Genomic DNA, 21808 nt, shown 5'->3' with positions numbered 1-21808 from the left:
GGTGTGTCTTACGGCTGAAACGAAGCGTTTCTAGGCTCGCCACCTCCTGACCTACGCAGTGATCCTACGCACCGGGGCGCACAGGACAGAGGCAGGGGGCAGGGAGCGGGAAGAAGACCAGTCAAGGAGTACAGATACTCTTCGTGCGTGAAGCCAATACAATAAGTGTCCATATTCGTGTCAATACCCTGAAGATGAATGTAGTCACACATGCTACTTAAACGTGTTTCGAGAGCCTAATTTCTCCAACAAAACTAAACTTCCATCACTACCAGATTAGAAAAACCCAACCATAGAGACAATACCAAGTTTTCACTTTATTACCTTGCAAAGTAAACTACTAGGTGTTTTTTAAAGAAGCAATTTAGACTCCTTTTACACCATCTATGGGGAGGTCAGCAAACAACCGCTGCCACCAAGCGTCCCCGTCTCTCGGGAAGATACGGCTGTCATTTTATCTTAGCAAACACACAACAACCACACAATGCCGCGGCAGTGCCCACAGTGCTGGGTCACTACGTTGGGTAACAGACCCGAAGGAGCTAAGTCGCGGCTCGATGAGACACGCGGATCATTTCAAGATCCGTAACCGAAGGCGAACGGGGAATTACCCACTGCAGTTACATCATACACAAGTCGCACCTCACACAGAGGATAAACAGAGCTGAAGAAGAAAATCACCAGCGCATACCCACTAAGGGAGAATTTAATCAATTAAGTACACTAAGTACAAAGGCACACTGCCACAAGTGGTAATTACATATGGCTTCTAATTTAGGACCAAGGTCAGTGAGAGAATAGTTTAAGGAAAATAAACAATGGGTGACGTTACAATTTTTTTTTTTTTTTAGATTAAGACCTGGAATCTCCCGAGGAGTCTTGGAACAAACTAGAAAGATGAGGAATCCCTGATCTCATCTACCAAGGTACTTCTTTCCTGTAAAATCTGGGAACTGTAACTGCTGTTGCGTGGGACTCGGCCACCAGCTAGCAGGGTGGACGCGAGTATGAGAAGCACGTGCGTGGTGCCAGCAGTTAGCGCCCAGCTATCTGGCCTAACCGGGCGACTATGAACTAAGTCAGGTGCTGGAGATACGCACTCAAATCTGAAGTAGGCTACTATGCCATGATAAAAAGTCCCTTTGAATTCAATACACAAAATACACAAAACACTATCTTACGTTAAGTATTACCACCTTACGGAAATCTACGTTTTCTTAGAAATTATATATAAAATGGGCAAAACGTTTGGACTGACTACTGATTAATAACTGGGATAGTATAATGAAGTCCCGTGGCTGTTTTCACACGGCAGAATCTCTAAATCTTGGCTCGGGCACACGGGGCCTACCCCATGCCTTCTGGGGACAGGCGGGCAGTGAATAAATGGCCACATCTCATCACAGGTAATGCACTCGCGCCCTACCCACAGGAATCTTGACAAAGTATGGTTACGTTTGTTGTTCCTTTGAACCCTGAAGTGGTTTAAAAGATGAAAATGGCAATTATAGCAAAATATTTAAACTGAGCAACTCAACAAAAGTTCAAGGAGGAAAGATTTCATTTGTTTCTATTTTTTCTGCACTCGTATGTTAATGAAAGACATGTCACTACATGTCACGTTCTCAGGCATGGGAAAACATTCTTTGTTGTCTAAAACTCCTTGTAGGGAGCAAAGAAGAATCTTCCATAAAATGTATGAAGCTAACAAATATGGGGATTGACTACTCTTTCAAAAGATACAAAATGTTAAATGATGTGATACAAACTTAATACAGGGTAGAACCAACTATAAGGAGAAATTATTTTTACCAAAGAAAAATATTCCCTAATAAAATTCATTAAGGCTATTGTATTAATATGTGTTTAAAAACACGTATTAACAGTAAGACTGGTATAGCTGTGAGCAGAAATATTTTTTAATTTTAAAAGTATCATTTGTTTATGGAAAAAAGTGTATAAACATGGCATGGGAAAAATATACATAAATCATAGTTTCAGATTTTTAAATAAAATTGGTACTTAAAGGTGTTTTTTAGGGCCCCCTGACTGGCTCAGTCGGTGGAACGTGTGACTCTTGATCTTGGGGTTGTGAGTTCAAGCTCCACATTGGGTGTAGAGAGTACTTAAAAATAAAATCTTAAAAAAAAAAAATGATTAAAAAAAATTTTTTTTTTTTTATCACAACAACACTCTCTACAATCAAGGAATGGGTTTGCATTCCATTTTCGAATCATAAGGAATACAGGTTGGTTTCTATCCCGCCCATCACCCTTCACAATACTTGCCAGCTCTGTGTTCTCACGCAGAAGATGGCTCTCATAATCTGCACCTTCAAAATATATCGTCCAAGTACCTGGTGAACGTGCATGAGGAATTAACCTGCAAAACCCTAAGGAGAAAACAAGCAAATTATAAAACTGAAAAGTAAAGCATGTCAAAACAATCTTCGAGGGGCACCTGGGTGGCTCAGTTGGTTAAGTCCGACTTCAGCTCAGGTCATGATCTCGCGATCTGTAAATTTGAGCCCCGCGTTGGGCTCTGTGCTCACAGCTCAGAGTCTGGAACCTGCTTCAGATTCTGTGTCTCACCCTCTCTCTCTGCCCCTCCCCTGCTCGCTCTCAAAAATAAACATTAAAAAAAAAATTAAAGAAAAAACAAAAACAATCTTCAAGAAGGGAAGCAACATTAAGCATCAAATACTTAGTATCTAGTAACAGCATTTACTTTTCTTACTCTACACCTTTATTCCCTCTCAAAATGGTCTTACCAGATAGTTAAAATCATTATTTTTTGGTCTAACGGATCAACATCAAGACGAAAAGTGAAACTCGTCTCCCCTCCTGCCCCCCCCCATTTATTTCCAAAGAACTTTTCTCCTTACTTCTTGGAGAAATGACTGTATTATGCTGTCCCTCCTTCCTTCTGACCTGTGTGTGGGCGATGCCCTGCACAGCAGGACCAGGGACAATGCTAATGCAGGTGTTTGCCCGTAGTCAGGCGGTATGGTGATGGCCAGGGTGTCATGTGACCTGTGTGGTGGTTCTGCAGGAGGATGGGCCCCTACTCATTCATTACCCTTTGTCCCAATTTCCTTACTAGTTACCTAAAGCTCTTATAAATAAATCTTAGAATCATTTTGTAATGTTTTAAGGAAAATCTTTGGTATTCCCATCATGAACAAACGGTATCTTTACAAAAGTAAGCCTTTCAATTTATGTCATTCTTCATTGAGATCTTATTCTGTGTTTCCCAGAAATTTCTTGACAAAGTCGTATCACACAGGCCTTGAACAGTTCTTAAATTCTCTCCACGGCAGTCTCATTATTATTAGCAGTTAGCAGCTCTGAAGAGCACCCCCCCCCAAAACGTGTGCTCTTCAGCGGCCCTCCCGGCCCCAGGGCGCCCTGAGGACCCAGGACTGGGCAGAGTCCCAGTAGGTGCTGGCGGGCCCTCTCCCACACTAGGATTCCACCAGTAAGGAAAGTATGGCTATCTGGGGGCACTTAGGACATTTTTTTTGCGGTAAAGGGAAAAGGAGACGTCACAATTACTTGGTTAAGATAAAGATATAAACGTATAGTCTTCTTTTTGTTGTTAAATCACTGTTTCAATCCAGTTTCATTCAAATAAAACCTGCAACTTCTCTCTCTCCTGCTTTAGGGAATTGTAATACTCATGTAATCGATTAGCACACTTTTGAAATCAACAGTTTTCATCATTTTCTTATTTTTTCAAACACCAGGGTTCCACAACAAGGCTGGGTCATACGTCAAGCAAACAGTTTCTGCTGCCTCAGCTTAAGGAACGCATCTCAGGTCAGGTGTGAGTCCGAGCTGTTTTACAGCCTTCTCTCACAGAACCGCAGGATTCGACAAAACAAAAGGAATATACACTGAGAGGGCACAGTAGTTCTTTATCTGGCTTACAAAGAATTAAGCTTGAAGAATCAAAAACACTGATGTCATAAAAGAAAACACCCAGCTCTTTGTAAGTCTTTTAAAGGCATCTGTGTAATAGGCTGTGTTACCATCTAACACATACGAAATGATGTGGGGATGCCAAGACCATGATGAAATATCACCTATGTCCTGAAATCAATCATGCAAGGGAGCCTCAGGGGAAGGCACGAGGTGCACTTCACCATCAAGGCAAGACCGGAGTCTTCCCAGCTTGGCAAACCTCTCTAGGGCACGTACCCCAACACTGACAGCTGTGCACACACCACAAATTACACGTACGCATCCGAAGAATGCTAGTAAATTAGTCTTCCCTCGTGCTCGTTCTCAAGGAATTAATGAGAAGCGGGGCTTGTTGAGCCCTGGGCACCCAGCAGCCCGCCGCTAGGTGCTGAGGGGTACGCGGAGACTGACCCTGGACGGACGTATTCACGCGCTTCAAGTGCTCTCACAAGAACCCTAACCAAGAGAACACAGAAGCCCTTGTGGAAAAGTGGCTTCAGTGCAAGGAGAGGCGGCCGAGTTTTCTTGACAAAGGGTTGCCTGATGCAGATTTAAAGTAACGAGCAGCAGCAGCAGGGAGCAAGGCACAGGGGCGTCCGGGGCCGTACGATGCGCGGTTCAACGCTGACAACGAGGTCGAGAACTAAGACCAAGTGGAGGTGGCTTATCGTGCTTGGCCACTGGTGTGCTTGATCCTGGAGGTGGCGGGGCCGAGCTGGGGGCAGGAGAGCCAGCAAGCCCAGCGCTGACGGGCCGGCCGGCCGCGGAGGGCCGCAGGGAGGAGGAGGTCTGGGAAGGCACCCGTCATCACCTCCCTGGGTGTGTGAGGTGCTGAGGAAACACGGCTGATGGGTGTGGTGCCAGAGACCAGCTCAGCCCCAGTCTGCCGGGACGTGGGGTCCCCCGACAGGAGCCGTGGCCCCAAGAGTCCCAATCTCGACCGCAGCTTTCTTAGACGCATGCTGCGGCCCGGACCCCCTTCTTCCCTGCTCACACAGGCTCCGTGCCTGCCCCTTCATCCTTCCCACGAGGTTCCTTCAAGCAGCACAGGCCGCCTCGCCTCCACCTCCCCGAGCCCACGGTCACCATCCCTGGGGGGGAGGGGGGCTCCAGCCACATTTGCTGGGGGATGTAGAAGCACATAACCCTTCCGTTACAAGCAGCAGCCTTTGTGAAGTGAAAAAATTTTAAACCGTCAAGATCTTTAAAAACATGAGAATCTATGTATTGTAGCAAGTGGAATATTCGGTGAGATTACAAATCACGCTACATTTATATACTGATGGACATAAAACCTTAACTTTGCTATTAGTGTTTTTGTTTAAACGAACTCTGAATTTTGAATCTATCTTTCTACTCATCTGAACTCTGCGGTACAAAATACGGCAGCAGACTGGGACTGCAACTTGGCCTAATTTAAAAGTTCATGCTTCAGGTCTAAGTGTGGCATTTTTATCCACATGCACCAACAATATGTAAAAAGGCACAGGATCAAACCAGGGACGCGCGCTGCCGGGAGACGAGACAGGCTGGAGCCTGGCCAACAAGCACGTGGCAGGTCCCCGCGGGCACTGGGCACGGCGACGGCAGCAGCCACACCGGAGGCTCACTCTGCCACTGAGCGCCTGCTCGGTCCTCACGACAATCCCACAAGGGGCACGCCATCCATGTGGCCGTTTCACAGGGGGGAAGTCACAGGTGACGAGGTTGAGGTCACGCCTCAGACCGTCCGATTCCAGACCCGGTGCCGCCCCGACACGTCTGCCGCGTCACCCCCCAGGGACGATTCCGTTCCAGGCCCACAAGAAACCAAGGGAGGAGCAACCAAAGGCCCTTCCTACCAGCCCAGCAGACGTGTGGCCGTGACACCGAGCGTGCACAGCAAGTGCCCTTGGTGGCTGCACGTTTCTGACCCCTTGTCGCCGTGGAGCGCTCACTCCTGAGCCCCAGAACACAGCCTTCTCGGAAAGCACGGGGTGGGTGCACGATGCGGGGGACTGCACGTGAGGACGCGGCACAACCAGTTCTCACTTGGACCCGGGCCGCGGTGCAGACCGCAGGCACAGCAAAGGCGACTCACCTCTCTGGCACAGAGGGTCCAGAAATTCTTGTAAACCGTTTGGAACGTTCCTGACGACGTCACAAGAATAGCCGTCTTCCGGCAAAAGAAAAGGCAGCTGCAGATCAGGGTCCTCTTCCAGCTGCACCTCCCGCCCATCACTGCGTGCCAGCTCGTCGGCCGTGTTTTCGGCCACGGCCACAACGTTCTCTATCAGGTCCTGGGGGGGAAAGGAAGGCACGGGTTAAGAAGACACGCCACGGGTGCAGCGGGCTAACCGTTCAAAGTTCTGTCGTTCGCGCAGCTACACGCTCTGGCAGGGCTGCGGAGGGAGGGTGAACGTATCGATTTGCACACCACCAGTTCGCAGAGCAATGGAACGTTGACGGGGTACGCACTTATAACACGTGAACAGAAAATGTTTGTTCCCCTTTCCAAGGGTAATCATTTTCTCCTTGCAATTTTTTCATATCCACTTGCTAATAGTCCAATTTTTTCAGAACGTTTAATGACAGGAAAGGCTCACACAAGGGTGAGTGTGAACAGGATAAAACCACGCACTCGCAGCCGACAGAGGGAAGGTCCCAGCCCCTCACTAGGCAGCTCCGTGGACAAGTGTACCGGCTCATGGAGCGGAGGCCTCCCCGTAGAAGCCACCCCCCCCCACACCCCCACCCCCCCCCCGCGCCCAGGATCAACCTCCCGGGCCCGTGCCGCCACAGACGCACCTGTCTTCTCTGGAACCCGGACAGGTGGTGGCACACTGTATCCGCAGCCACTTGTCCCCTGTGAACGGGGTGGCTGCACCGCACTCCCGCGTGCCGTGTGTTGGCCGGCACCTGTGGGTTTCCCACCCTGGGCTACTCCGTTCGAGTCCTTCCTTGGCATCAACCCAGTCCCACAGGTGGACACGTCCCCCCCAAGAACTGCCCCTCTCAGGAGGCCTGCGGCGAGCAGACGGGGTTCAGCTGTGACCACAGCACCTGCCGTCTTCCTCTCTCTATAAACAGGGCCGTGGTGGGGCGCCTGGGTGGCGCAGTCGGTTAAGCGTCCGACTTCAGCCAGGTCACGATCTTGCGGTCTGTGAGTTCGAGCCCCGCGTCGGGCTCTGTGCTGACGGCTCAGAGCCTGGAGCCTGTTTCCGATTCTGTGTCTCCCTCTCTCTCTGCCCCTCCCCCGTTCATGCTCTGTCTCTCTCTGTCCCAAAAATAAATAAACGTTGAAAAAAAAAAAAATTTTAAACAGGGCCGTGGTGCACACCAGGGGCCAGGCATCTACCAAGAGGCACAGATACCAAAACGGGGTTCTTACCAGCCGACCTCCACACAGGTCGGGGAGGCCCCTGGGCCGCCTGCTGTCGGCAGCCCGTGGGGGGATGTGACGTGGGGCTTCGCGCCCGTGGCAGAGGCCTGGGGGCCTCTGAGCCTCAGAGGTCACAGTGGTGAGCCCGTGAGCCAGGGTGACATCTCACCTCCCTCTCCTCTGTCCTTTCAACGTCTTTCCAAGAACCTAATTCCCTGAATTAAATCCCTCCCTACTTTAAATGCTCGTGGAGTTTCTATTTTGTTTTTTTAACATTTATTTTATTTATTTTGAAAGCAAGAGCGAGTGGGGCAGTTACAGAGAGGGAGGGGGAGAGAGGGAGACGGAGAGAGAGAATCCCAAGCAGGCTCCGCACTGTCAGTGCAGAGCCCAACACAGGGCTCGAACCCACCAACCGTGAGATCGTGACCTGAGCCGAAATCCAGAGGAACACTTAACCGGCTGAGCCAGCCAGGCGCCCCTAGTTTCTACTTCTTGTACTAAACCCTAACAGCCACCCCAACAAAAATGATCTTATGAGATGATTAAGCATATCAGCTTATTCGTTAAAGAAAAAAGATAACTACTGAAAGCCCCCTGACTGGAATTTCCCTACGCGAACGTGCGTCGTGCCGTGTGGCTAACATGGCACCTCACTCACCGTGGGGACGAAGGGCTCATCGGGCGCACAGTGGTAATTCTGTAGCAAGGCCTGCAGCTGCAGCGAATTTAACTTAAAGCAGGTGCTGTTGATATTTGGGGTGTCCTCAGGAGCGTATTTATCCATGGTGAGCAAAGCGGTCGCCTGGTTGGAAGAGTAACAGGAGATACGATTCAGGAACAGTTCACAACCGTTCCCCTGTACGTAATGCTTAAAACGGTAAGAACTTGCTAATTTCATTTTGAAACGCGGAATCTTTTTAAGTCAACACACTTCTATTGACATGGAACTGAGCTGAAAAACATGGTCTAGCAAGGGTTCAGATAGCCTCGTAATTCTACTAAACATATATACGTTTATATTTTGCTAAAATACAGAAACGTAAATGACATTCAATTCTTTACGTTCACAAAACTTTTAAAAAATTCTGAGAAGCTTAAAAGTTTACGTAACTAGTCCGATGACCAATTACTGGGGTCTGAATGAAGTTTCCCTGTAATGACCTTTCCCACAAGCAGCTCCCGCCATGCGAGGAGGGTAGCAGCCTCCTTTGGTACTAAATTACCTCAAAAGAGATTCAGAAATTGAGAAAAAATACAGAATTATACTCTGTGATAATAAAAGTCTTGGGTTTGAGGTTGTGGATCCTCGTTCCCTCGATCGTGGAGCTGTGGTTTCCGGTCGTTGGCCGTGCAAGGGCTCCTGGAGAACGAGTCGGGCCCGCACTGTCGTGTGCGCCTTGGTCCCCTTCTCCTCCTCGTGCTCCTGTCCTTTGGGAGGTGGGGACTGCCAAGCGCTACGCTCAGACCCTTCTCTTTATCCTCCGTACGTCTACTATGGGTTTTTGCTTTGTGCTCTCCTGGCTCCACGTGACGAAGAGCAAATCATTACCCAGTTTTTGGCTGGAATCCACCTTTCAGGAAGGACTTTTATGAAATACACCTACTGGTCTCAGTAAAAAGAACCTCTGAACGGCATCTATGCTACTGGTTACAACCCGTTATGGGCTGAACTGTGGCCCCTAAAGTTCATATGCCGCAGTCCTCACCCCGTTACGTCAGAATGGGGCCTTACTTGGAGACGGGGTCATGGCGGAAGGAAGTGAGGGCGGCAGGTCTAACGTGACTGGTGTCCTTACAAACAGTGCACATCTGAGACACACGCACAGAGGGAAAACACCCTGAAGATGAAGGCAGAGAACCACCTTGCCGACACCTTGGTCTTGGACTTCTGGCCTCAGCAACCGTGAGACCGTGTCTGTGGTCTGAGCACCGAGCTTGGGGTACCCTGTTACGGCGACCCAGACACACCAGTACAGCACGTGAAGAACCCCAACGGGGGCTATGGAGGCCGTGCCGAACCCAAGTTCTCACCCCACACTGAACGAGAGACGCTCGTGACGACGTCCGTGAACCTGCGCGAGGAGACTCGATTCAGCCCACCTGCACTATCCGGCTCAGGTGACAGTCGGCCGCCAGCTCTAATCCCTGCTTCTCTGCCCAGGCTTCCACGTGCCCCAGCTGCTGGCGGATGATCGCCCCCCAATAGTGAGAGCACAGTCCCGACTCGGGGTCGGTCACCAATCTGTTGAAGAGCCACATGTTGATGAAGTGGAAGAGCTGAGAGAAAAGCTGGATGGTCAGAGCGGCATTGACCCTGCAGCGCCTCAGCAGCGCCATCGCTCCCGTGAGCGTGTGCAAGACGTCATCTGTGCAGAGACACGGGATGAAAAGACGAGTCTGTGAATCAACGGTGCACTTGAGAAGACAGCGATTACGGTAATAACACCAATTTAGTCATGTTGAAGATACTGATCTATTCAAACAGGAAGGAGTCACACGCACACGGGTGTTAACTACACTTAAGTTCACCCTAAGAGACTTTTTGAAAAACGGTCACGTATAACACCCCGTGCTCATGCCAACAAGTGCCCTCCTCGATGCCCATCACCCATCTGGCCCATCCCGCCCACCCACCTCCACTCCAGCAACCCTCAGTCTGTTCTGTGTTTAAGAGTCTAATTTGTCTCCTTCTCTGGTTGTATCTTATTTTGCCTTCCCTTCCCCTATGTTCATCTGTTGTGTTTCTTAAATTCCATGAGGGAAATCATATTCGTCTTTCACTGACTTATTCTGCGTAGCATAATACACTCTAGTTCCATCCACATTGTTGCAAGTAGCAAGACATCATTCTTTCTCATCACCGAGTAATATTCCATTGTATACAGATACCACATCATTTTATTAATTTTTTTTAACGTTTATTTATTTTTGAGACAGGGAGAGACAGAGCATGAACTGGGGAGGGGGGGGGGTCAGAGAGAGGGAGACACAGAATCTGAAACAGGCTCCAGGCTCTGAGCTGTCAGCACAGAGCCCAATGCAGGGCTCGAACCCACGGACCGCGAGATCATGACCTGAGCCGAAGTCGGCCGCTTAACCGACTGAGCCACCCAGGCGCCCCGAGATACCACATCATCTTTATCCATTCCTCAGTTGATGGAAATTTAGGCTCTTTCCATACTTTGGTTATTGTTGATAGCACTGCTATAAACACTGGGGTGCATGGGCCCCTTCGAATCAGCATTTTTGTGTCCTTTGGATAAATACCTAGTAGTACAATTGCTGGGTTATAGGGTAGTTCTATTTTTAATTTTTTCGAGGAAGCTCCACACTGTTTTCCAGAGTGCCACACCAGTGTGCATTCCCACCAACAGTGCAAAAGGGTTCCCCTTTCTCCACATCTTTGCCAGCATCTGTTGTTGCCTGAGTTGTTAATATTAGCCATTCTGACAGGTGTGAGGTGGTATCTCACTGTGGTTTTGGTTTGTATTTCCCTGATGATGAGTGAGGTTGAACATGTTTTCATGTGTCTGTTAGCCACCTGGAGGTCTTCTTTGGAAAAGTGTCTGTTCATGTCTTTTGCCCATTTCTTCACTGATTACATTGTCTTCATGATTAAAGCTTTGTAATACAGGTTGAAGTCCGGAACCGTGATGCCTATAGCTTTGGTTTTGACTATTCGGGGTCTTTTCTGGTTTCATACAAATTTTAGACTTGTTCTAGCTCTGTGAAGAATGCTGTGTTATTTTGATAGGGATTGCACTGAATATATAGATTGCTTTGGGTAGTATCAACATTTTAACAACGTTTGTTCTTCCAATCCATGAGCATGAAATGTTTTTCCATTTGTGTCCTCGATTTCTTTTATAAGCTCTCTGTAGTTTTCAGTGCATAGATCTTTTACCTCTTTGGTTAAGTTTATTCTTAGGTATTTTATGGGTTTTGATACAATTGTAAATGGGATCAATTCCTTGATTCTCTTTCTGCTGCTTCATCATTGGTGGATAGAAATGCAACAGATCTCTGTATGCTGATATTACACACTGCAACTTTGCTGAATTCATGTATCAGTTCCAGCAGTTTTTTGGTGGAGTCTTTGGGTTTTTCACAGAGTATCATGTCTTCTGCAAAGAGTAAGTTTGATTTCTTCCTTGCCAATTTGAACCCCTTTTCTTTTTGTTGTCTGATTGCTGAGGCAAGGACTTCCAACACTGTGCTGAATAATAGTGGTGGGAGTGGACATTGTTGTTGTGCTCCTGACCTTAGGGGGAAAGCTCTGTTTTTGCCCCATGAGGATATTAGCTGTGGGTCTTCCATATGAGGCCTTTATGATCTTGAGGTGTGTTCCTTATATCCCTTTGATAGTTTTTTTTATCAAGAAAGAATGCTGTATTTTGTCAAATGCTTCCTCTGTATCTATTAAGAGGATCCTGTGGTTCTTATCCTTTATTAATGTGATGTATCACATTGATTGATTTGTGGATATTAAACCAGCCTTGCAGCCCAGGAATAAATCCCACTTGCTCATGGTGAATAATTCTTTTTATGTGTTGTTGGATTTGGTTTGCTAGTATCTTGTATGAGAATTTTTGCATCTGTGTTCATGAGGGAAACTGGTCTGTAGTTCTTTTTAGTGGGGTCTCTGCTCTTGGAATCAAGGCAATGTTGGACTCAGAATGAGTCTGGAAGTTTTCCTTCTGTTTCTGTTTTTTTGGAACAGTTTCAAAAGAATAGGTGTTAAGTCTTCTTTAAATGATAGAATTACCCTGGAAAACCACCTGGCCCTGGACTGCTGTTTGTTGGGAGTTTTGATTACTGATTCTATTTCTTTAATGGTCATGGATCTGCTCAAACTTTCTATTTCTTCCTGTTTCAGTTGTGGTAGTTTATATGTTTCTAGGAACTTGTCCATTTCTTCCAGATTGCCCAATTTGTTGGCATACAATTGCTCACAATGTTCTCTTATCATTGTGTTTTTGTGGTGTAGGTTGTGATCTCTCCTCTTTCATTCGGGATTTTATTTATTTGCATCCTTTACTTTTCTGATAAATCTGGATACGGTTTATCAATTTTGTTACTTCTTTCAAAGAATCAGCTCCTGGTTTCATTGATCTGTTCTACTGTTCTGATTTCAAGACAGCTGATTTTTGCTCTAATCTTTATTTTGCTTCTTCTGCTGGTTTTAGGCTTTGCCATTCTTTTTCCAGCTCTTTTAAGTGTAAGGTTAGGTTGTGTATTTGAGACATTTCTTCCTTCTTTAGGAAGGCCTGGATTGCTATATATTTCCCTCTTATGAAAGCCTTCGCTGTTTTCATTTTCATTGGCTTCCATCACTTTTTAATTTCCACTTTAATTTCTTGGTTAATAACCCATTCATTCTTTAGTAGGAGATTCTTTAATCTCCCAAGTATTTGTGGTCTCTCCAATTTTTTCTTGTGGTTGATTTCTAGTTTCATAGTGTTATGGTGTGAAAACATTCAAGATATGATCTCAGTCTTTTGGTACTTATTGAGAGCTGATTTGTGACCAGTATGTGATCTATTCTGGAGAATGTTCCATGTGTACTCAAGAAGAATGTGTAGAATGAAATGCTGCTTTAGGATGATGTGTTCTGAATAGATCTGTTAAGTCCATCTGGTCAAGTCATTCAAAGCCATCATTTTCTTGTTGATTTTCTGCTTAATCTGTCCATTGCTGTAAGTGGGGTTCTGAAGTCCCCTATTATTATGGTATTATTGTCAATGAATTTATGTTCATGATTCATTGACATATATATTTGGGTGCTTCCAAGTTGGGCGCATATTTACAATTGTTAGATCTTCTTGGTAGATAGACTCTTTAGTTATAATGCCCTTGTTCATCTCGTTACAATCTTTGTTGTAAAATCTAGTTTGTCTGATATAAAAATGGCTACCCTGGCTTTCTTTTGACAACCATTAGCATGACAGGTGGTCCTCCATCCCCTTACTTTCAAATCTGCAAGTGCCGTAAGGTCTAAAATAAGTCTTGTAGGCAGCATACAGATAGGCCTTTTCTTATCCTTTCTGATATCTTAGGTCTTTTGGAGTATTTAGTCCATTTACATTTACAGTGACTGAAAGATATGAATTTAGTGCCATGTATTTAGTGCCGTGTAGTGCCGCCTGTAGAGCTAGGTGTTTCTGGTGATGTTCTCTGGTCCTTTCTAGTCTTTGTTGCTTTTGGTCTTTTGTCTTTTCTCCAAATAGTCCCCCTTAATATTTCCTGCAGGGCTGGACAGTGGTCACAAACTCCTTTAGTTTTTGTCTAGAAAACTCTTTCTCCTATTCTGAATGACAGCCTTGATGGATAGAAAACTCTTGGCTGCGTATTTTTCGGATTCAGCACGTTGAATATATCCTGCCACTCCTTTCTGGCTTGCCAAGTATCTGTGGACAGATCTGCTGTGAACCTGATTTGTCTTCGCCTGTAGGTTAAGGACCTTTCTTTTCCCCTTGCTGCTCTCATAATTCTTTCCTTGTCTGTATATATTGTGAATCAGACTATGATCTACCTTGGTGACGGTTTGTTTGTGGTGAACCTAATGGGAGTTCTCCATGCTTACTGGATCTTGAGGTCTGTATCCTTCCCCAGGTTAGGGAAGTTTACAGCTATAATTTGCTCACATAGACCTTCTGACCTTTTTTCTGTCTCTTCATCTTCTGAGACCTCTAGGATTCGAATGTTATTCCTTTTCAATAAGCTGCTAAGTTCTCTAAGTCTTGTATCGTCATCTTTTGCATTTCCCTTTTTTTCTGCTTCATTATTTTCCATAATTTTTGTTATTTTCCACAATTTCATCTTCTACCTCACTGATTCGCTGCTCTGCTTCGTCTATCCTTGCCATTGTGGCATCCATTCAGGACTGCATCTCAGTTATAGCATTTTTAATTTCAGCCTGACTAGATTTTAGTTTTTTTATCTGAGAAAGGGATTCTCTGGTGTCTTCTACGTTGTTTTTCAACCGCAGTTAGTATTCTTATAATCGTGGTTTTAAATTCTAGTTCAGACATCTTATATCTATGTTGATTAAGTCCCTGGCTGTCATTTCTTCCTGTTCTTTCTTTTGGGGTGAATTCTTCCATCTTTGTCATTTTGCAAGAAGAAAAAAATTATAAAATAAAAATTCAAAACAAAACAAAAATCAAATAAAGGAAGCTATATCCTAAGTGTGTTTCAGTCTGCTTATTGAAAGAAGCTTTATGGAAGAGAGAAAAAAGAGACAGGAAAGGAAAAAAAAAAGTAAAAAAGTCAGGATATTAAAAGAAATTTTAAAATCGTAAAAGAAAATAAAAATAGATTGAAAAAATTTTAAAAATAAAAAAGAATTTGCCATTTATGTACCCAAGAGGACAAAAAGAATGAGGAAAGAAAAAAAGATTTAAACAAAAACAGAAGCAAAGAAAACAAATAAGTGGGCCAGCAAACAATGAAAACCAAGTGAAGTTACATCCAGTTTTCCCTAGAACTGAAACTATGAAGCCCTCTATGATCTGTACACTAAACAGATGGAGGGACTTGTGCTGGTCTTCTGGGGGATGTGCTTGGTTGGTACGTGTGATGGCTCCATTCTCCACTAGATGCCACTGCTTAGCTTAGCTTCTGGGGTGGATCAGGAAAGGTGGAAATGGCTTCACCCAGCTCCTAGTCTCTGGTGCAGGAATCTCGCACTCTCACCAACCTGCAATCAAGTACGCCTCCTTTGTCTCAGGCCTCTGTCCACTTCCTGCCTCTACCCTGTCAGTGTCCAAGCCGTCCCTTCCAAAGTTTCATCAGGCAGCACCTCCCTCCAGAGTTTCATCTCAGATGGGATTGTGTTTCGAAAGTCCATACTTCACCAAAATCTACAAAGAGCTCACCAAACTCCATACCCGAAAAACAAATAACCAAGTGAAGAAATGGGCAGAAAACATGAATAGACACTTCTCTAAAGAAGACATCCAGATGGCCAACAGGCACATGAAAAGATGCTCAACGTCGCTCCTCATCAGGGAAATACAAATCAAAACCACACTCAGGCATCACTTCACGCCAGTCAGAGTGGCCAAAATGAACAAATCAGGAGACTATAGATGCTGCAGAGGATGTGGAGAAACGGGAGCCCTCTTGCACTGTTGGTGGGAATGCAAACTGGTGCAGCCACTCTGGAAAACAGTGTGGAGGTTCCTCAAAAAATTAAAAATAGACCTATCCTATGACCCAGCAGTAGCACTGCTAGGAATTTACCCAAGGGATACAGGAGTGCTGATGCATAGGGGCACTTGTACCCCAATGTTTATAGCAGCACTCTCAACAATAGCCAAATTATGGAAAGAGCCTAAATGTCCATCAACTGATGAACGGATAAAGAAACTGTGGTTTATATACACAATGGAGTACTACGTGGCAATGAGAAAGAATGAAATATGGTCCTTTGTAGCAACGTGGATGGAACTGGAGAGTGTTATGCTAAGTGAAATAAGCCATACAGAGAAAGACAGATACCATATGTTTTCACTCTTATGTGGATCCTGAGAAACTTAACAGAAACCCATGGGGGAGGGGAAGGGAAAAAAAAAAAAAAAAGGTTAGAGTGGGAGAGAGCCAAAGCGTAAGAGACTCTTAAACTGAGAACAAACTGAGGGTTGATGCGGGGGTGGGGGGGAGGGAGCGGATGGTGGGTGATGGGTATTGAGGAGGGTACCTTTTGGGATGAGCACTGGGTGTTGTATGGAAACCAATTTGACAATAAATTTCATGTACTGAAAAAAAAAAAAAGAAAGAAAGAAAAAGCAAAACTCCATACTTCAGAGACCCCTGTGGCTTGGACCCATGTCAACTCCCTGGGGGAGGGTCTTGCTGAGCAATGGCAGGGTACCGGCTTGCCTCCGAAAATGTCCATGCAATCACTGAGCAGCAACAGCTCTGAGATTATAGCAAATCACAACACACAGCTGGTGTCAGGTGTTGCCACACCCTGGCCTCTTTAGGTCTCAATACCAGCAAACATGGCTGCTCTCCGGGGTCCACTGGGACCTATGGGAAGAGGTCCTACGGCCTCTACCAGATGCACAGTGAGAGCTAGTCTTAAGTCAAACAGATGGTAGTTACAACTTCTTAAAGAATGCCAAATCAAATAGGTCATCTCATTTATTTGTAAGATACCTTCCTCTTGTGTAGATTAAGTATTAAAATAAAGTTAAACAGGACGGAGGGAAGAAGGAAAGCAGAGGCAGGGAGAAGGAGGAATAGAGGAAGAAGGGAGAAAACAATATTCTGACCTATTTTTGGTCTTTGTAGACTGTTCTCTTCAGGGTCATCCAGAAAAGCCGGCATGTAGTTATTCAGTTCTGACTGAAGACAATGAACCAGATATCTGAAAACATGGGAACAATTTTAATAACCTCAGCAGGATGCACTGCCATTGTCAGACAGGGCGTCACAGACGAAACAGTTTACACGTTCCATAACATTTTCCATTTAAAATATAGTTTTACTCTCAGGATTCTTGCAACATAGCTCAGTAACTTCATTTTACTAAATCAACACATCTGGCATGTATTTATGCTTCTTGATATTCATCTCCAGTTAGGGTAAATAAAAACCTTTAAAAAATCTCTACGGAATAGTGTAATCTCCAAGAACGTGTTCCTTACTTAAACGCCATCTGAACCAAGTGTGCTAAAACATCTTGGGCGTCCAATGTGATTCGACTAAGATCTCGGTCCTGCTTAATGAAGTTGAGAAGCTCAGATGCGTTGGCCATCCAGAAAGCAAGTGCCCCTGCGATATTCTTCTGTTTCTGTAGATAGAACACATTCCTATAAGCAACCCCAAGACAAAAAAAAAAGAAGAATGAAAATAAAAAGGAATGCTCTTGAAAAGCTGCTGAAGATAGACCAGTACCTTCCCATTTTCACCAAGGTATTTACCACAGATACCAGATATTTGCAAAAGAATTTGGATACATATATAGCAATGGAATTGCAACCTCTTCTTGGGATTCATGTATGGATACATGGATCCGATTAGCTACAGTGCAAAAACAGAGACACCAAATCATACAACACCCAATTGGAGATCGTGCTTTATCTGGTAATCTGTGAAGTACACACGCATCTATCCGTGGTTACCCACAGCCACCCTGATACTCGCAGTCGCTGGCTGAGATGCCGAGCAACTCGGTATCAAGTACTGATCTATCGCATCATCTCCCGACCACATGTGCAGGCCAGGCAACTTCAGATGAGATCCAAAGAATAGGAACCAAGGATAAACGAGAAAGAGGAGAAACAGAACTTTTGTCATTTCATATCCACACTGAGTGCATTAAGCAGAAATTATGAAATGCTGATAAAGGTTGCACAGTCAGAAAAGGATTTAGTACTGCATGTTTCAGTTGCTGAATGAGTGTTATGAACCGCCCAGTCCGCTTGCTGGAGTGTTGTGTTTTGACATGGAAGCAGCGCGAGAAACTCAGCTAAGCCGACACAGCCAGGACCAGTTCCCAGCAGCGCATCCTACCTGATCAACCTGGTCTACTTCCTGGAGAGAAACAGACGAGGGGAAATCAAGCAGAACGAGAGAAAGAAACTCGTAAACAATCATGATAGTTTAAAAAAATCAAAACACTAATATGAAGGCACGACATGAAGGTACGACATTTAGTTATGTTATTCCCAAATTACACATTCATTCACGGTTCGGAAGCATCTCTGGAAGTACGTGACATAAAGGATTAGTTTTATGTTCTCAGAGTGGCGTGAGTGAGCGACCTCCAGTTTATACAGGGAAGGTGTTACGATACACACACAAACACACTGATCTACTTAAAAGATTTATAACACAAAGGACTTAACGTCTTTTAACGATATTGTGTGTCTGACTAGCTAAAGGTACACGAGAAGTGTGTCTATCCCCTGGGTTAATAGGATGAAAGAGACAGAAAAGACCAACAGCAAAAAACAAAACGAACAAAAAAACTAAGAATTAAAAAATGTATAAAAAACATAACCATACTAAAATGGAACAAACTCGTTTCTGAAAAGTTTTTACGAATTAAAGCATTTACTATAGTTCTTTCCCAAAATTTTAGGAGTTCTCTAATCACAGATTAACCCTAAATCTGAAGTTTAAAAGACCTGTTTTGATAATGATGATCTCACTGACTAGTTCAAATTCAACAAGACAAAGTCTATCAAAAGTAGTCTGATGACAGGAGTTTCCCCAATTTGAAACAGGCTTCAGAAATGCAAACATGACCGAAGACAATGGTTTTGAACCAAAAGGAAATCCATGTTTGTTTATAAATTACTAAGAGAGAAACACAAAATGGTATCCAAATAAAATGACAACACTTTTTATCTACTTCCTCACTTGGGTAAAAGAATCATAAGCCCACTACATTCTTATGCTAACCACTCAAACCTAATAGAAACATTTCTTGAAAAGTTGTGGCCTTTGACAACAATTCTCAAGGAATTAACAGATTAGTTAGCTCAAGCTATCCTCACAGGAGAAAAACAACCCAACTGTCTAATCACATTGCTTAATGATACATAATTAGAGCTTTATATTTTATAGCTGAATAATAGCACTCATCAGGGGTTTGGGAAAACTTTTTAAAAAATCTGTAAATTTACTTCTAAGGACTTTAAATCTTCAAATTGTGATCTGGCAAACTGCTATGCCAATTTGATCCACCACAGGTGAGGACGACTTAAAAAGAAACAAACCATTCTACAGAGAAAATACCCTTACTTCTTCAAACTTCCAAAACAGTCTTATGAAGCAATCTGAACAGGACTTTCATCATAACTGAGAAATGTCATGTCCATCACACCTACCCAAGTGCTATCGAAAAACCCAGAGAGTTCCCACCAGCATCATATGCTCCTTTTTATAAAAAGGGCAAATGCCTCTGTAGAGCCCTTACACAATTCCGGGCGGGGGAGGGTTATGAGGGAAGCAACTGAATGGGCGGACAGGAATCGGGTTGGTTGACAGATAAGTTCTGGAATCAGAAGGGGCGGCCGCACAACACTGAACGACCTAAATTCTACTGAATTAGTCGCTTTAAAATGGGTAGTTTTACCTTCCTGTGAAATTCATCTCAACAAAGTGTTTTTTAAGTCTAAGAAAACCCACAAGTGTCAGTACTTTCTCACAACTATTGCACTTTTAAGGATTTTTACCCTGCTCATGACGTTACCACATAGTTTACTTTCCCTTATTCTAACACTTGTAGAAAAAAATAGACGTTTACGTTCCTTTTCAACTTTTCAAGCTCTACAGTTTTCAGTGCTACTTCTAATAGCTTTCATTTCAGAAAAGCCTCTCAAAGTCGAACACGTAAGCACACGGAGACATGGCGGAACTGGCTTCGCCGACACATGCGAACAAGAAGCACGCGCACTGAAGCAGCGGGGCCCGGCGTGCTGGCGCTTACCTGAATCACCCCCTCCATCATGCTCACCATCTTGTTGACTATGGCAATCACTTTGTGAGTACGCTCTGTAGGACTGACATCGGGTCTGTACTGGCTCGACAATACATACCGACATGCCATATATAATACATATGTAGGTGACAACTTAAAATGGACTGTAGAGCTATTAGTATAATTTATAATGGCAGATAAAAATGAATCTTCAGCTGTGAAAAGATTTCAAAAAAGAAGAAAAAGAAAAAAAAGAACAAAAAAAAAACCCATGAAAATCAGATGGAGAAAAATGGAACAAGAAATAATTCACTAACAATGGAATCTGAAATTACTCACAACTTTCCCTGAATTCAATGCTTGCAGGCAGTATGAGTTCAGGCCCAAGAGCATCCTGAGTTCTGAAAAAAGAGAGAGGCCGCCTCTTAACATCAGATCACATGGCTACTGACGGTCAGCCTATGCGTGTTTCTGCAACTATTTTCAAAATCTCTACACAGTTCGTACACATGATAGAGAGCCCAATGACTTGTTTTCACATGGAAACCATTCAAATATGCAGATGAGCGTCCTGGGAGTGATCCTATCCCTACACCTCACGGAGGTCGGTTCCTTGCGGTATCTGCTTCCATCGAGAGAGCAGACCCGACCACGATTCTCTATTATGCATGAAGACTGCGCACAGCGGGGCGACCAGGCTGCCGCGCACCTGCCACGGCAACGGCTCGAGTAACAATGCAAAGACGCTGCTGGGAGACACAAAGGAAAACTAAACCACAGTGAGCTTGAAACGGAGCTCTTACAAAGGAGAACAAGTTGCTAAGAGCCAGACGCTGCCCTTCTCTTCTGATAAAGGTTACCCAAGACGATTCCTACAGACCCTTTCGGTCGCTCAGTATTAGCATTTCTCAAGCTCACGGTGAAGCACACCTTTAAAAAAAAAAAAAAAGGCCTCCTACTCACATTTTTTTTTAAAGTCACATAAATTCCACTTTTCATCATCTAGCCTGACACTACAAACACAAGGAATTGCCAAGAAATAGAAACCAAGAGCAACTATAATCGGTAACCCTTGTAAGAATTCGCACTAATGTTTATGTGTTTCCAGGCATCCCGATCAAAGTAATTCAAAGGTTAGGTACATTTCGGTTTCCCTAAGAGTTCTTCAAATAGTGGGTCACTCTGTCCCCACGGGTAGGATCAAAGGTTCACGGTCCTGTGAAAGTCTCCTTTCAGTATGAATACATGCATATGGAGGTTGTGTGTCCACCAGACACGATGTAAAATATGATTGATTCTGTGTTGCATATTGGTCAAACAACGTCTGAAAGCCATTAATAAGCACAGAATTTCTACAATGTGTAAGACGAATAGTTACCAGTCCGATTTAGATCTCCTCACTGCTGCAGTTACCCTGTTCTCCACAGCGTTCAGTTTAGTTGTTCTTTCGCGCAGACACGGGGTTCGAATCTCGAGCAATTTAATTATTACTCTACGTTAGTCTGCTACTAACTACATTTTGTGTAGAACACAGGCAAGTCCCACTGCCCTAACAAGCTGGCAAGTGATCAGGTTCCTTAAGAGTTTAAACCTTTATCATTTTAGCTCAGCTTTAACAGAGACGATCCGGATAAATCTTCCGAAAATCTGTCCTCGACTAGATGAAGGAAACTGACAGTAAAAGCAATGAACCGTGTTGCGTCTTTCCACAAACTTGACTGAAGAGTAAAGAGTGAGGCTATGAGGACTTAGACCGGGAGGGAGACAACTACTGAGGTAAATACGGATCAAACAACAGGGAGGTCAATATTCACACGAAGCGTCACATTTGCTGGAGCGGAGCATCAACATCGCCGTTGATATTTAAGAACCTGTGAGGAACCGAAAGGACATTTTCAGCAGCAACCGCTCACGCATTTACTCTGGACGTAACAACTGCTTCAAAAATGAAGAGAAGAGGGAAAGAACGTGTGGTGGCTGCAGGTCTCCACGGCCACAGACGCAAGTGGCTCCTTCCCGCAGGCCCGTGCTCCCCTCCCGCCCCTG

The 21808-nt window shown here is 44.6% G+C and overlaps 1 protein-coding gene across 1 annotated transcript in view; it reads right to left on the bottom strand.

Annotated features, from left to right (window-relative positions):
• AFDN (afadin, adherens junction formation factor) overlaps nucleotides 1-21808 on the bottom strand; it is a 105552-nt gene that overhangs the window by 39077 nt on the left and 44667 nt on the right. The window contains 9 exon segments of the mRNA XM_047093170.1: nucleotides 2289-2392; nucleotides 6043-6241; nucleotides 7985-8128; nucleotides 9427-9692; nucleotides 16605-16699; nucleotides 16980-17125; nucleotides 17848-17868; nucleotides 19772-19977; nucleotides 20102-20163. Coding sequence (XP_046949126.1) covers nucleotides 2289-2392; nucleotides 6043-6241; nucleotides 7985-8128; nucleotides 9427-9692; nucleotides 16605-16699; nucleotides 16980-17125; nucleotides 17848-17868; nucleotides 19772-19977; nucleotides 20102-20163 — 1243 coding nt within the window.

This window comes from Lynx rufus, unplaced genomic scaffold, assembly GCF_022079265.1.
Source record: "Lynx rufus isolate CCGP_SWC_20201006 ecotype Redwood Valley unplaced genomic scaffold, mLynRuf1.p SCAF_32, whole genome shotgun sequence".
NCBI classification, from domain to species: domain Eukaryota; kingdom Metazoa; phylum Chordata; class Mammalia; order Carnivora; family Felidae; genus Lynx; species Lynx rufus.
The sequence above is the reverse complement of the archived record's forward strand: the minus strand, read 5'-3'. Positions and strand labels throughout refer to the sequence as shown.